This window comes from Protopterus annectens, chromosome 2.part0 (genome assembly GCF_019279795.1).
Source record: "Protopterus annectens isolate FY-2018-M chromosome 2.part0, PAN1.0, whole genome shotgun sequence".
Taxonomy (NCBI): Eukaryota; Metazoa; Chordata; order Ceratodontiformes; family Protopteridae; genus Protopterus; species Protopterus annectens.
The window spans coordinates 988,320,376-988,337,770 of NC_056728.1; the positions used below are offsets into that span (position 1 = coordinate 988,320,376).

At 38.5% G+C, this 17,395-nt stretch overlaps 1 protein-coding gene across 8 annotated transcripts in view; it reads left to right on the forward strand.

The window, feature by feature from the left end:
• MPDZ (multiple PDZ domain crumbs cell polarity complex component) overlaps positions 1-17,395 on the forward strand; it is a 3,829,210-nt gene that overhangs the window by 3,376,071 nt on the left and 435,744 nt on the right. For all 8 annotated transcript variants that reach the window (XM_044061234.1, XM_044061239.1, XM_044061240.1 and 5 more), the window contains 2 exons: positions 3,491-3,574; positions 3,689-3,882. In XM_044061234.1, the coding sequence (XP_043917169.1) occupies positions 3,491-3,574; positions 3,689-3,882 (278 nt within the window). The remainder of the gene's footprint in view (positions 1-3,490; positions 3,575-3,688; positions 3,883-17,395) is intronic.

Consider the following 17,395-nt stretch of genomic DNA (forward strand, 5'->3'; position numbering starts at 1 on the left):
CAAAAGGGTTATTACTAGATGTGGATAGGAGGTGATGGAAAAGTTGCAGTGCAAGGAAGAAAGTAGAAAGGCAGCAAAGATCAGGGCAAGAAGCATGCACTCTGATAAGAAGTTGGCAGAAGTGGTCATGGTGGAACAGAGGCTTCTGTTTGTAGATAGAAAGAGGGTATTGAGGGCATAGTTTGCCAGACTAAGCAGAGGGGAGGATAACTATGGATGAGTGAAAAAACAGAGTTATTGAATGAGTACTTTATTTCAGCCTTTATATAGGAAACTAGTAGTGACTGAGTCAGAAGAGAAATGAACACACACAAAGATAGAGAAAGAGGAATTGGCAAATGAACTAGCTTCCCTAAGGGGGAGTAAAGTAGAGGGATCAGCCTGCCTCCTATGGACTTTAAGAATCTGACCATTGTGCTGGGATATCCCCAGATAACAGTTTTCAGTACACTACTGACCACTACTGAAGTGCCAGAGGACTAGAATTCAGAAAGTATGGTACTGTTATATAGTGGATAGAAAGAGAAAAGGAGAACTCTGGGAAACTACAGGCCTATTAGCCTAACAGCAGGGATGTCTTGCCTACTTTCTTGGAGGTAACTCCCCAGGGTAGCAGTCAACATGAGTTTAAGACGATAAGAAGCTGTCAGTTTAACATAATCTAGTTTTATGATTGGCTTACAGGAAAATTTGAATGGTAAGTATGCAACAATATCGTCTACCTGGACTTTGGCAGTGATTTTGACTTGGTCACTCACAGGTTCTGTTATGAAAACTGGAAGGTTTAGAAGTAGTTTCAAAAGTTTACTTTGAGGCTTAGATGGATGAATCAATTAGTGTAACCCAGACAACATGAGATAATTTACCAGCACAGATACTGGAAGAGCCCGTGAGGGAGTGAGCATCCAATTCCTGCTTACCAGTCTAGGTTCAAGGGATGGCATTTTTTTCCACAACAGGGCTATCACCCTGATGGTGGAATAATGTTATGACTTGGGTAGCATGAAGCCTTGGATGTGCAGGTCCACCAAATGTTTGGTGATGTGCTGTAACCATGATGCATGAGCAGAAGTGCACAGGCACCCATGAGTCTTGCATTGTGGAATGCTGCTATCAACCTGCTGCAGGGATGTGAGAGCAATATGGCTAGTAAAAGACCCTGATGGCTACATAGATGATAGCCTTCCATGACTGGCTCTGAGTCTCACCTAATGCAGAACAAAGGGGCCAGCTGTAGATTGTGAGGTTGACCGTCAACAGTCAGAGGGAAGAAAAAGACAGAAACAAACTAAAGAATCAGATTACTGCATACCTGAATGGTAGGGCACAGAGGACTCTGTAGAGAGGAACAATATCAGAAAATAGAAGAGTGACAATTCAGTACACCATGGTCTCATTCAGGGTGTAGTGCTCTTCAGTGTGTTTATTTCAGACATGTCTGAGAGAACAGGATAAACCCCTTTTCTGATGGCATAAGGTTATATTCAGTAGTGGAGGATGGGGGAAAAGTCTAAATAAGGATGTGGAGGGGCTGACTTTGTGGGCTAAAATATATGACAGTGAAATCCATTGCAAACAAATGCAAATGTACAAGACCAAAGTAACACTGATGTCGGACATCAGCTTAGGAGTGGAACTGATGGCAGCGGGAGAAATGAGTGATTATGACACTAGAAGAACAGTGAGGAGCCAATGCCATTGGGCCAACAAAATGATGGGCAGCAGCTAAAACAAACAGGTAATGCTGCTTTGGTCTAGTAGGCCCTGTTTATCCACAGATTGAGTACTGTATGCCATTCAGGAAGCCACACTTGGGAAAGAGCAGCAGGTTGCAAAAAAGAGTAAAGAGGAAAGCCACTAGAAAGATATGAGGGATTGCCATGAAACAGTATCAGCAAAGGCTACAGAAAAGGACTGGGAGGCATGATGGTGCAATCTGCCCCAGGGCAGATAGCCTAGTATGAACCTATAAACCTTAAAAAGGGCACAGTATACTCAAATCAAGGGGTGGCGTAAGCCATACAGAATTGGGCTAGGCTTATAATTGCCCCAGGGCAGACAGCCTAGTATGAACCTGTGAACCTAAGATCATGTCAGTGAGGTGAAAAAGGAGTTGTCCTAAAAAGGAGAGAGGAGGGAGCAAAGATTGTAAGGACCAATTACATCCCAAGTCTGATAACATACATCTTCAAGAACCGTGAAATGGACTGCCAAAACTGGTGGTGGAGAGAACATCCACAAAGGCATTCTAGAGAGCAAAAGGGCATAGGTTGAGGTAGGGAATCTAGGGATGGAGAAGTAAAATGTAGAATATACTTAAAAAGCAATGCAGACTAGATGGACTTGCCTTCTTCTGCTGTCAAGAAAATGTGTATAACATTGTGTAATGTTGTTTGTGAAATGAGTGATATCTGGTAGGAGTAGTGTAAACCTTCATCTGCTAATTACACTCTATGGGCTTTAATGGGTCTCTCTTTCTTGGGGATCAGTGTCTCTGTTGGGAGAAATAAGGATGTGAATTGCTGTGTAGCTGCATTTGAAGTGAGCAATGTGTATTGGATAGGAGGTGATATTAATGGCCCACACACCAAAAGAAGACGAAGGCTGCCATGGCTCATGCATTAGTAGCGAGAGCGCTGGTGTAGAAGAGAGCCAGAGCTTTGTGAAGACTGGCTAGTTGTTGTATCCTGGGCAGGATACAACTTCTTCTATCCAAAGACTCCTGCAGCAGTGAGAAATTTGAACATCTACAGTTGTGGTATGTGCAGCTTGCACAACTATACTGTCACCGTAGAAAGAGAGTTTACTGAGCAAGTTAAATAGGGGAAATAATTGATTGATGATGGCTGGATGTGGGAAGGAGAGAGAATATGGAAAGTTGAAATGAGGGAGTCTAATAGCCAGGACAGACTGAAGGTGAATCCCAACAAAGAAAAAGTGTGGAGGTACCTATTTCTGGAGGATGATTGGGTTTAACATCAGGTGAGAAAGTTGATTAAGACAATGATGGAGATAGACTGGTCACAAGAGTTAGAAATGTCCAACTGTCTGAGATGTAAGGATTTTTTGATTATTTTGTCTTATTTAAAAGATGAGTGTGGAGTGTTCAAAAAGGAATACGGAGAAAACTGACCAAAGGTAGTATGTAGATGTGCATTCACATTGTACTTTTACAGTGAGCTAGAAATTGCGTCAGTACTGCAGATTAAGAATCAGAAATGCTAATAATGGATTGATTCTTAGTGTAAAAAAATCAGTAAAATATTGATTAAAAAGTCAGTTTTGAAGCAGAGAATATCCAGCAAGATCTACTTTTTTAAATGTAGAGTGCCGTAAATCCAAGTGGTTGGCGTATATTTTAAGGTTAGGATTTTAATGACAGCACTGGCAGAGATAAATTGGGTATATTAAGTAAGCTAACAATGCCTTCCCTAATTATCTGTGCAGTTGTGTTCTGAGGGGAAGCTCATGGTTTTACTGTTATTTTTAGGGAGCCATCATTATTCATGAAGTATATGAAGAAGGAGCTGCATCCAAAGATGGAAGGCTTTGGGCTGGGGATCAGATACTCGAGGTGATGTATTATTTGATGTTACTGTTCTTTGATCATACTCTTTCTGTTTCTGTTCTTTTTTTTTCTGCCAAATAGCTTAAAATGTGCCTTGCTAAAACTTGTGTTTCCTTTCAGGTGAACGGTATTGACCTAAGAAATACCACTCATGATGAGGCAATTAATGTTCTAAGACAAACTCCCCACAAAGTCCGCCTAATGGTTTACAGAGATGAGGCTCAGTATAAGGAAGATGACATGTATGATGTGTTCACAGCTGAACTTCAGAAGCATCCAGGCAGAGGCCTTGGATTAAGCATCGTTGGGAAAAGGTACAGTGCAAATGCATGATAGAAGCTTGCAGTAGTGTTGATTGCAAGAAACATTGTATTGTGCTTGCATAACCTGACATTGTGTGTTGTCCACATTCTGCCCTCCCTCTTGGCAACCTTTTCAATGTACAATTATTGAATTTTTATTTTTTGGTTCATAGCTGTCCACTATAATTTATTTATTTATTGAGATTTGATTACCAAGACTGTGTGGGAGCCCATGTTCAGTGGAGATCCAGGTATAAAAGCTCCAAAGTATTACAAAACATTTTAAGAAGAATAATTTTACAGTCTTTAAAAATAAGACAAAAAATACAGTTTAAGTAATTATACCAATTAGACATAATATGAAAACATTGGTTAAGAATAGATGCATGTCATGTGACAATTTAATAGTTAGAGAAATTTTAGCCAGTTGTTAAGTAAAAGAAATTAAAGGTAAATTAGTACAATATAAACAGGAATTGCAATACAAAGTGAGAGAAAAGGAGGCTTATGGTATATTTAAAGAGAAAGCCAGTGGAGAGAGAAATTGATAGAAGTAAGGAAGTGAGTGAAGAAGGGAGAGTAAAGAGGTGCAAGCTATGAATAGGTATTTGTCCACATTTAGGGATATAGTTTCTCCTGGTATTGAGCAAAAACAGAGCCAGCTTTTGGCTTAGAAGTCTTTCAGAATGGTTTTGAAGGAGGGGAGGGAATTGACCTGATGGATAAAGATAAGGAGTTCCAGGCCTTAGCAACATGGTACGAGTACAGACAATGCCCAACTGATTTGATAGGTTTGTGGACCAACAGCAGTTTGTGCTCATTGGATCATAATGACCGAGTAGGAACATAGTTGGGTAGAATGTTATTTAGTGCTGGACAAGCAGATGGATTCTGAATCATTTTATAGGTGGTAAGAAGCTGTGTATATGTTAGTATATGCCATTCACTCTGTATCTTGGCACTCTCTATAACAGGAAAAAATGTCTTTCGTGGATTTTTTTTTCTTTTTTTGGGGGGGGGGTCAGGCTTTTTAGAGTGCACGTGTTTTGTTCTCAACTGCATGATCCTAGACATTGGTTTATGTAGAAGGCATGTAGTGAACTCAGCCTGGGGATTACCATTTCCTCAGACAAGTGACTTATACCTGCGGAAGCCCTGCAGTACTTTAGAGGCTAGACACTTCCATCAAGTTTCTAGTCTTTGCCAAAGATTTATTAATAAGATGGTCCATTGGAGCACTCCCTTAGCAATCATGGTAGGTGATTTGAGGTGAGAAAAGCTTTGTCACCTTATCCTTGCCCGTAGGAGAGATGAAGAGACAAAGCCTTGCCATTTCTCCCGTACTCTGGTTGGCTGCCTGACATTTGAGACATTATTTAAACTTGAGCTATCAACTACATTGAAAAATTACCCACCCTAACAGCAACAAGCTGATTGCTGTTGCAAAACTATCAAAATCAGGAGTGAGTAGCAACAAGCTGTGACAGAAAAATGTAACTATTCACACAGTATTTAAAGTGCTGTTGGGTGGTGTACATTGTTTGCATATGTATAAAGGTACTATGTACTGTCTATTTATAAAATAAGTTTCTGCATTGCTAAATTGTAAGGTTTTCATTTGTAGTCTTAAGGGTAGGCTGACCATTTCCAGGGGCATCTGTCAGTAGTTGTTTATATAACATTTGAAAAGTATGAACAACTGTTAATTGATTGAAAGCACACACATGTAACTATCATAATATGACTAAGTAGCAGTCATAAAACACAGGGTTATTTTTATTCGTTTTAACCAGACTGATATTCTAGCTCCACCACAACCAATTTCATATGTTAGCTCACCTATCTTATGTTGTGTAGCATTCCACTGGGGGGTGGACTACTTCTCAGTGTCTATATTTTCCTGGTAGAGTGAAGCAAAAATTGAGCTGCTATTTGGTTGACATAAATTGTAGTTTTGGATTTTTTTAAATGAACTTTGTTTATTGAATTATTGTTAGATGAAAGGATTGACTCAGATATGTACAATTTTTTGAAGGATGAACATCCCATTATTAGTACTATAGTGGGTATACCTAAAATGCATAAGGATATAAATTATCCTCCCTTCCGGCCTATTATTTCTGGCAACAGATCAAAAACTTTTTCTTTTGGTAAAGTGATAGATAGCTGGTTGAAACCCACTTATAGTAAAATTAAGCACATAGTTAAGGATTCTTGGGACTTCTTGGGAAGGTTGGTCCCAACCTTAGTTACAAACGATATGTTTTTGGTAACAGTAGATATAGTAGATCTTTTTTCATGCATACCCCAGGAAGAAGGGTTAATTAGATTCAATAACAGTATAGAAAAATTCAGTGGTTTAAACTGGGATGAAATATGCTTGATTATGGAATTCATGGAAGTAGTCCTGTCTTATAACTATATCCTATTTGAAGGAGAGTACTATAGGCAATGTAAAGGGGTAGCTATGGGGGCAGCATGTGCCCCCATTTTTGCTAATCTGTTTTTATTAGATTGGGAAACAGAATACATTCTGCAATCTGAATGGAATGACAATATACTGTGTTATCTAAGATTTTTGGATGATGTGTTTTTAATATGGAAGGGTGATGAGAGTAGCCTTAATGAGTTTAAAATGTATTTAAACACTAGGTGTGATTATTTAAAATTCACATTCAGTGTGGACCAGAGGTCCATATCTTATTTGGACACTCGCATCACAGTAGAGAATGGCAGATTTAAATCTAATATATACAGAAAGGACACCTTTAGTAATGCATATTTGGAATATTCTAGCTGCCACCCTAGTTATCAAAAAAGGAGTATAATTAAAGGTCAGTGCATAAGGGCAGCTAGAATGACATCTGAATTTTCTGACATGGTACTTGAAATGGATATCATAGGGAATATGTTCAAGACAAGGGGTTATCCCATGGGGATGATATCAGATATAAAAGAGTATGTGACAAAAGAATGGGGGAATAAATATAAACCCATATTAGGAACAGGGACAAATCACATTCAAGGGGTAAATGGGACAAATAAAGATATGGGTATTAATGAGTTCACTAGGGCATGTATTTTGAAATATGCCCCCCAAATCGGAGATATTAAGAAAATAATAGAAAATAACTGGAATATACTGAAAACTGATGACAGTGTATATAAGACAGTGGGGGGGGGGGGGCACCTAAATTTGTATCTAAGAATGGATGCAACTTGAAAATGAGACTAGAAAAGAAAATTATGGACATCAACCTTGGACATAAATCCATAGGCACCACAAAATGTGGGAGTTGCAATCAATGTGGGTTTATTATTAGGGTACCTTATTTAATTTTGGATGACAAAAACAGAACAGATGTTAGATTTCGAAAAGGTAACTGTAGAACCTCTCACTTTGTTTATCTGGCAAAGTGTACCAAATGCCCCTGTTTTTATGTGGGGAAGACGGAGCGATGTCTTAGAAACAGAATTTACGATCATTGTTACAAAATAAGAAAACAGGATACTAACAATGCTTTATGGAGACATCTTAGTGGTAATACACACTGTGATTCCTTTAATTTTGGCATTTTAGAATGTATAAAATTAAATCCAAGAGGGGGAAGTATGAAGTACAAACTTGGAGAAAAGGAAACTAGGTGGCAAATTAAACTCAGTGCCTCTGTTTATCCTGGACTTCATGAAACAATCTCCATTAAACCTATTTTGGAAAATAGAGGGTAGTAGAGATAGCCAGAGATTATATAACAGGTGTAGTTAAAGTAAGGATGATTTTTACTGTGGCACATATGTCAGTATTACACGTTTTACTGTTATACATTTTTATGTGGTAAGCAACTGTTTTTTAATATGGTTACAAGTGTGGGAAGTTTGAATGAATATAAATTGTTGTTTTTTTCTACACAAAAAAGGCAATTGACAAGGAAATGAAGCACTGAGCACTTTAAATTTTCATTACAAGTCATTATATTTTAATTGATTTTACATAATTGATGAAATTGATTGATTCAAGTTTGTATATAAGTGGGTAGTGGCAAGGAAGATTAGTTCTGAGAAAGTCTACATTGAGTAGATGAAAGCGCTTAACTCTTGTGTATGCTATGGACTATAGCTTTTTTAATTCTCAATAAACGCATTATGTTTAAGAAGTGGTGTTCAGTGCTGCTATACTTGACTGAGAGCAGATTTTGGTGCCATTTATTATACTGTCGACCGTTCCAGGTACTATTTATTTCTTCAAAGCCAAATTTAAGGTAAATTTGGCCATCTAGTCCAAGGACAGCCACGGGCATACCTTAGCTATGTTCATAATCTCAAAGGCAGTGCAATACTGTGTGCAAAGCTCATTGTAAATTTAGCCATCTACACTGAGCCAGAAGATATTGGAAACCTGCTAACCAACAAATTCAGTTCCAACTTTACCCCTCATTCCCCCTTAACCTTCCCTCAGGAAATACCATCAAATATAACTTCCCCTGCTATCACTAGTGAACAGGTCCTTAATGCTCTCTCTGTGACCAACAACACTGCATCAGTGAGCCCAGACAGTGTCTTAGGATGCTTTCTAAATAGCGTGAAACATGACCTATCAGGCCGTCTGAAATTGCTATTTAGCAGTAGCCTCTAAACAGCTTCATGAATGGAGAACAGCAACTAATTGATTCAAAAAGAGCAGTACCAAAGATATTTGAAGAGAAATACAGTCAAAGACATCTGGACATGGAAAATCTTACAATACAAAAAAGTAAGAAAACGAAGAGGAAAAGAGGATTAGTAATGGAGAAGTTAAAGAAACAGAAACTGAGGTTATGGAGTATGTGCAAAGTGAAGGATTTAGTGTAGAACATTAAACTCCGATAACCCAACAGGGTAGAGCAGTGGACACCCAAGTTAAGGAGAAACCAGTAGGGCAGGAGGCATCCAATCAGTTGACATGAAGATACTTTGGAGCCTTCCATAGGAAACCGGTACAAAGGTTCAGTTGGAGCTGTACAGCAAGGGAAAGAACAGGAAACTGTGGCAACTCTGACACAGTCAATGCCATGGAGTGATTGGCTAGTGAGTTCCCATATGAAAGAGCCATGGATGATACAGGGTGAAATTGAAGAGAATGTGACACAGGTAGAAGCTCTGGAACATTCTATAGAATGCCTGTAGGAAATGGAGAACAAATGTGCTTTCAGTTTAGAAGTAAATGGTCTAAGAGAAGAGTTACTTGATTTAATAGAGATGGATAGACATATTAAGATCAGTGAAAGAAATAGAACGCTGAAGGTCAATAAAACCCAAAAAGTTACAAGTTTTACAAAACAAACGAACATAGTAATTAGGACTGTGCATAGACACTCGTGTGATATAACAGAAGTAAATAGGATACATTACTGTGCAGCCAAATTAAAAACAGATAGTCCTACCACAAGAACAAAGGTTATAAGGGAAAGGACGGGGAGAAATCAAATGCCATCATTGAAGTATCGAATAGAGAAAGCTATATAACAGTTAAAACAAGAAGAGTCACTGTTAGAAGAGTAAAGAAAAGGGAACAGATCAGCAAAAATACTCGGAAAAATAGACATAGTAAAAACAACGTGCAGTATTATAACAGATCAGTCATGCACTATCACAAATAAACTAAAAGTATCAGCATAGGCAGAAAAACTTAGAAGAAACACAGATATATATAAAGGAAAAATACGAAATAAGCAATTTATTGATGACCCAAAAAAGTTTTATAGAGAATTGGAAAACAAGGTAAAAGGAATTGAAAGTCCCCCCAAAAAAGAAGAAATAGATACATTTTGAAGAGGCATTTAAAGAGGATACTGTATAACATAAAAAAGATGCCAAAGGCATAGAAAAAGTAAAAGAAAGAATAAGAAGTTTTAAATGTACAGGATATGAAATGGATGAAGTAACAGCCAGAGAGATTGAAATAAAGTTAAGAAAAGCTTCTAATTTGAAAACCCCAGGCTCAGATGCAGTGCCTAACTTCTGGCTAAAAGTATTAACATCTCTGCACGAAGATTTAGCCATTTGAAAGAACTATTTGTAGGCACGCCCTGAACAGACAATTGCCTGGCTAACAACAGGAAAAACAATGCTCCTACTTTAAAGTGAACCTGCAAGCTACCCTAAAAATTTTAGACTAGTAACTTGCCTTCCGACGACATATAAACTGTACACTGGAATTGATGCTGACAGAGTTTATAATCATTTAGAAGAAAACTCCATTATGGCAATAGAACAAAAGGGTAATAAAATAAAGTCATATGGAACAAAAGATCATTTGTTGCTAAATAAAGTCATAGTGGAGAACTGTAAAAAGGGGAAGCATCAAAATATGCCATGGATAGACTACAAAAAAGCATTTGACAGTGTCCCACATTCATGGATAAAAGAGTGCTTAAAAATGTATAAGATACATCCTACAATAATAAACTGTATCACAGCGGCCAACAATGGCAAACCACTTTGCAGTTAAATCATGATAAAAGACAAATTATTATTCCAGGGATAAAAATCCAAAGGGGGATATTCCAGGGTGACTCTCTGTCACCGCTGCTGTTTTGCATTGCCCTTAACCCATTAAGTTGTCTGCTTAACATATTAGGTCATGGCTATAATTTGGCTCCCAGAAACCAAAAAACTGTAAAGACATCTCATCTTCTCTTTGTTGATGATTTAAAACTGTATAGCTCATCAGATGATGAATTGAAAGTACTACTGCAAGTAGTTAAAACTTTTTCAGATGATATAAGGATGTCATTTGGTCTTGATAAATGTACCAAAGCAAACTTTAAAGCAGGAAAGATGCAGCACCAAGAAAACATCATTTTGGGACAAGAATGGGATATAAAAGAACTTGAGAAAGAGGGAGTGTATAAATATTTGGGAATTGATGAATGATCAACAGTAACATACAAACAAATGCAAATAAAACTCAGTAAGGCATATTTTAGAATCCTTAAATTAATCCTGAAAACAGCGTTGATATCTAGGAACAAAGTTCAAGCTATAAACCAATTTATTCTTCCTGTCCTAAGTTACAGTTTTAGACTGACTAGCCCCAAAAGGCATTGGATAGATTAGACGGGAAAACAAGAAGGATGCTTCATGCTTATCAAATGATTTATAAAAATCAGTGCATACCAAGATTATATATGCACTGGTCAGAAGGAGGTATGGGCCTCCTTGAAATTGATTATATGTATAGATCCACAATCAAGGGACTGCGTACATATCTGCTGACCTCACACAATCCAAACATAGTGAAATTTTGAAACATGAGGAGAATAAATCTAAGATGACTTCCCCTCTTAGTCTGGCAGAAGTATATCAGTGTCAAGTGGGATTGTAAATCACACCATCAGTAGATAAAATCAAGCACTAATTGAATGTGCCAAAAAATGAAAGAATATCGTAAAGGATCAGATGAGAAGGCAAGAAATGTGGAAAATGCATGAATATAATTTTAAGTAAAGAAAACTCCTGAAGCACCTCATGTTGATCAAGAAAGAATGCAGGAATGGTTAAGGAGAGGCAAATTCAAATCAGAAGATGAAAGGTTAATATTGGCAGCCCAAGACGCTGGTTTACAAAGTCCATTGAACATGTGGGAGAAACAGACAAATGTAAGTTTTGTAAAACAGAATTAGAGACAGTTGCACCCCTTTTTGCTGGTTGTGACATACTAATGGCAGAAAGACTGTATACTGAAAGGCATAGTAATGTGGCAAGACTGTTGCACTGGGGATTATGCAAACATTATAATAATGAAGTAGCTAAAAAACACTGGAAACATGAGTCACAAAGCATCATAGAAAATGATGAAGTCTATATCACATGGGAACACCCATTACCGACAGTTCAAAAGATGGATGCTAGAAAACCAGATGTAGTGGTCCATGAAAAGAAGACAGAAGCAGCATTGATCACTGAAATCACTACACCCAGTGACTACAGTATCTTGCGTACAGAGAAACATAAAGTCATAAAATGTCAGGATTTGCAGGCAGTAATGAGAGCAGTGTGGAAAAAAGATACCCAGACAGTTCCAGTAGTAGTAGGAGAAATGGGTCTTATAAAAAAGAATCTACAATTGTATTTAGATATGTTACCAATACATGTAATTCCATCCCAATTGCAGAAGGAGTCATTACTGGGCACATTGCATGTGCTGCGGAGAGCATTTCTGGCTGACATCAAAGATTTAAACAAAGTACTAATTTCATGAACTTTACACTGTGGTGGTGGTGCTGCGGTAGCGTTGTCGCTAGACGTTGCCTGTTCAATTCTCAAAGCGTCTTTTGTGTAGCGACATGTGTGAATGGGCGTTCCTTCATTGAAGGTTGTGCATTAGGCCTTGCAAGCCAGTAAGTAAAAGTCTACTGCCAATCATTAGCGGACCGGAGTTCCGTTGTGGTGACCCCTAACCGGGAAAAGCCGAAAGACACAAACAAACTAATTTCATGAACTTTAATCATACTTTGACTTAGAAATGGGGCCCATTTCTGTCATGGTATTAGAAACCCAAATGATTTGGAGAAATTAAAAAGCCAGAAGATATAGCAAACCTACTGACCAACAAATTCAACGTTGTCCCTCTCTCCCCCTCAATCTTCCCTCAGGAAATACCATTAAATATAACTCCCCCTGCTGTCACTAGTGAACAGGCCCTTAATGTTCTCTCTCAGGCCAAGAACACTGCATCAGTGAGTTCAGACAGTATCTCAGGATGCTTTCTAAATAACATGAAACATGACCTATCAGGCCCTCTGGAATTGCTGTTTAACTGTAGCCTCCAAACAGGCTTCATGCCTCATGAATGGAGAACAGCAACAGTCATCCATATGCATGGGCCATCTACAGACCCTGGAAACTACAGACCCATGAGTCTCCCTAATGTTATATACCCAGCCATAGATGGAATTATCATGGAAAAGATCAACAATGACATAGGAAATCTCTAGACACTGGATCCAACCCAATCTGGTTTCATCAGGGGCAGGTCATGCTCACTCAACCTGGTGGACTTCTTTGAGAAGGTCACCAAAGGAATGGATAAGGGCAGCATTGTTCACGCTGCCTACCTTGACCTGGCCAAGGGATTTGAAACAATATCCCACTCGGGCATTGTTGACAAACTTAAGAGGTTGGGTACAAATCCTTATGTCCAGTGATGGATAGCTACCTGGCTCACAGACAGGACCCAGGAAGTTAAAACTGGGAAGTCCTCCTCTACAAAAAGGCCTGTTACAAACAGAGTCCCACAGAGATCAGACCTGGTACCTTTATTTTCTGGCATTTACTTCTTTGAAGTCAAGGCCAATGTCAGTGGCCTCTGGCTGAGTAAATTTTCAGCTGTCATTAAATCGCCCACTGACACAAATGTTCTCCTGGAAGGGCTGACACAAACTGGTGACAGTGCCATGGACTAGAGCTAAATGCTAAGAAATGTGTAATAGTATCCTTCTGACAACGCAACCATAAGAGATGTCCCAGTAGTCAGGGACTTGGGGGGGGCACACGCAAACAGTAATCTAGCCCTTGACCATCACGTGACTACAGTAGTGAGGGAAGTCATTCTATGTTGTGCAACCTGTGAACAAAGGTATAGAATATAGGTCCAAGGAAGTCAGCATTCCACTGTAGTCTGCATTCATCAGACCTATCATCGAGTACAGTGCCCCCTTTGGTGTGTACCTAACCAAGCATATCCAACAGTTGGAATGTCCGCAGAGGTTACTCACTAAAAGAATAACGGGGTAAGTAACATGTCCTGTGCACACTGCCAAAAGGCCCGATCCCTGTACTCTGCCTCCAACAGGCTGCAGGCTGTTGAGGGCAGATCTATGTCTGGCACACAAGGCATTGTTAGACTCCACTCTGATGGACCTCCTACATTTCCACAAAACAAACAGCACAAGAATGACCCATTCTAACGATTTACACCTTACCTGTGATATAAATAGGACCTGCTGGAGAGACAGGTATATATCCCAGAGACTACCCCATCTCTGTAACATCTACCCATCCATGTGAAGCAGAGTTCCTCCCTAAGCCAATTCAAATGTAACTTGGACAATTGGATGGGGAACAGGAAATACATCCCTGGTTTGGTACCTACATCTCTGTTGGACACAGGCAGCCTATTAATGGTTCGTCTCCCCTGCCCCTACTTGTAAATGTTTCACCTCCCAACCCATGGCTTACACTTATCTAGGGTGTGACGTCTGGTAATATTGGACCTCTGGATGTCTGGACCTCAGGTTTTCCGGCATTCATCACCATGCTTCCAGCACCTTTGAAGTTAATGGGTTCCAAAGAAATAACTTGGTCTCCCAGTCGAGGGAGAAAGAGTTGCAGACCATTGGGGGAGAAAAGGATAGTGGAGAAGTGGCAGAAGCAATGCGGATGCTAGTCTTCAAACTGTCATCTTTTCCATTGACTGAGTTGCAATTACAGGTACTAAATAAGCAACTTTCTTTCATACCTGCTAGGAGTTCACAACTGGAAGAAGTCCTAATAGACCTATGTAAGTTTGCCAGAAATGTGGCATTAAAAATATTTGACAGTGAAGACACCCTTGGACATACAGGTACCTTTAAAAAACCCATCTTATTTAATCCACAATTACCAGCTAATGTAGATGCATTTGTGAAGGTGTGTGAGAGAGAGACTTGTGTGAACTTTTTACCACAGGCAAGTTTGAAAAAATGTTTTATAATATGACCCATGAAGAGAATGTTGCTTTAAAAGAACTGAAAGCTAATCCTGATATCTCCATATGCCCTGCCGACAAAGGTGGTGCAACTGTTGTTATGAATTTTAATGATTATGTTGATAGTATGTTAGATATGCGTACTTATAGGTTCATAGGTTCGTACTAGGCTAACTCCCCTTGTGGGCCTAGCCAATTATCCCATTTGAGAATCAAACCTTGCACCTTGTGTTTGTAAGGCAAATACCTTAACCATTATGCCAAACCCAAACCCCTAAACTTAGTGATAGTAATACTTATTTACCAGTTACCAGGCAACAGGTTAATAGGTTTATTAGTGAAGTAAGGATGGTTTTGGAAGATATGTTTTTTTAGTAATATAACTGGACAGGATTTGTATGAATTTATGAATTTGGAACATCCCATTATACCAACGCTGAATGGATTACACAAAACACTTACCAAACCACCAGTGAGACCTGTGGTGGCTGGTAAAGGATGGGTTACAGAACCTTTATCTATTTTTTGTGGAAAGGGAATTGAAAAGTTTTTTAGATAAAGCTCCAGCAGTGTTGAAGGATACAGAGATGTTCTTACAAACATTAGGTGATTGTATTAATAATTTTGATTTAAAGGAAGAAAATGTGTTTGCTACATTGGATACATTGTTCACCATTATACCCAATGATTATGGGTTGAATCGATTAGAAGTTTCTTAACGAAGTTTCATGTTTTGACGAATATGCAAGTACAAGTAATTTGCACTTTAATTGAATTGATTTTGAAGTATAATGTGTTTTTGTTTGAGGAAGGCATATACTGGCAGCAGCAGGGTGTGGCTATGAGCACACTCTGCACTAACAGTTTTGCCATTCTTGTACTAGCAGAGTGGGAGGACAATGTAGTTTTTACTGAACACTCGTATAAGGCTAACTTATTATATTATAAGTTCTTTGTTGACGACATTTTTATTTTGTGGGGGGTAATGTAGATTAATTGAAGGAATTTGTCAGATACATGTAGAGTAACAGCATATGTTTTAAATTCGCCTAACATAGTTCACACAAGCAAATAGATTTTTTAGATACTATAGTTAAACTTAATGTAGATGGAAGCTATGATTCATTTATGTTTCATAAAGAATGTAGAAAAAATAACTTGTTGAGTAGACACAGCATGCATCCCAGTAGGATTTTTGGTAAAATCCTTAAGAGTCAATTTCTACGTGTATCAAGATTACACACAAATGTAATGAATTATGAGGCAGCTGTTGATACATTAAGTGAAGAATGTAGACAAAGGGGATATACCACAAGGGAGTTGAATAATAGACAGCAAGAGGTGCATGCCTTGAGAAATACAGATGGTAAACCATACTTTAGAGGCAATAGGATGCATGAAAAAAAAGGGAATCCAAATAGACCTAGGTGTGGTTTCATATTAAAGTACAGTAATGTGGTTAGAAATAACTGGTCCATACTGAAAATAGATGATAGGATGAATGAACTGATGGGTGCTAATCCAAGATTCATTTTTAGAAATAACATCTCGTTGAAAAGGGAGCTGTGTTATAAGCCCCATTGTGAACAGACTAGGTTGAACATAAGAGAGGGCACTTTTCCCTGTAGGAGCTGTAAAGCTTGCAGTTTCATGTCTGTTACAGATAAGTTGTATGAATTCCACTTGTATGTGAATAGTCAAACTGAGAATTTAGTGTATTTAGCTACATGTGTAGACTGTACATCTTTCTATATAGGTAAGACCACTCAGAAGCTTAAAGAGAGGGTTTTGCAAAATCTGGAAGACATAAGGAATAAAAAGACCTTAAATGCCCTCTATGAGCATATTAAGGGCAATGAGGGCCACTCATTTAGGTTTACAGTGGTGGATATTATTTACAATAACCCTAGAGGAGGTGATTTGAACAATAAAGTGGAATATAAGGAGATGAACTGGATAGCAGCTTTGCAGTCACATAGATTCCCTGGCCTGAATTACTCTATACCTTTAAAACCAGCTCTCAAAGCTAGACCTCTACATCAATAATGAGAAAGTGTGTGATTGGTTATATGTTCTTTAAATAGCTGAATAGTTTCTCTTGTTTTGTGTAGTAGGATCTGATTAAGCATTGTTTGCAAAAGCGCTTATCCTGTAGTTACTTTGGTGTTTTATTAAAGAAGATTTTTATCTACAAGAGAGTCTGACTTTCTATGCCTGAAACCTTGTTGGATACACTGAACTACTGTGGATTTGTGATTATTTTGGTTGCAGTGAATCCTTTGTCGTTGGACTGGTTGTCTTAGTTGCTACGTCCGGTAATATCCCAGTGGACTGCCACCAAAAAAATGTGACATCTGGCTAATATCCCACCAGACTGTCAACAGTAATGTGATGTTCCCCCACTTAAAACATGTGTCAATAATTAAGGAGCCTCAATCAACACCACTGATTTCAGTGTGGGAGCGTCATGGAAAACACTAGAGCACAGAGCACACAAGAGTAAAATTCCATAAATTCCCTTAAGAGCACAACAGGGGATATGAGAAAAATTTTTAAGGGAATTAGTGGACAAGGTCCTTAGTAAAAGGAATGAATATTATCCTCCTGTGTTGAAGGTTCCTTTTCAGAGTTTAAAATATAATAATAATGACCCTGATGAAATAACTGGGTTGGTATGTAGTTTAGAGATGACTATTGATAGTGGGCCTGTATGTAATATTATCAAAAACAATTGGAAAATTGTGGAAGGTAATCAGGAATTGTATAAGATAGTAGGACCCCACCCATATTTTGTTTATA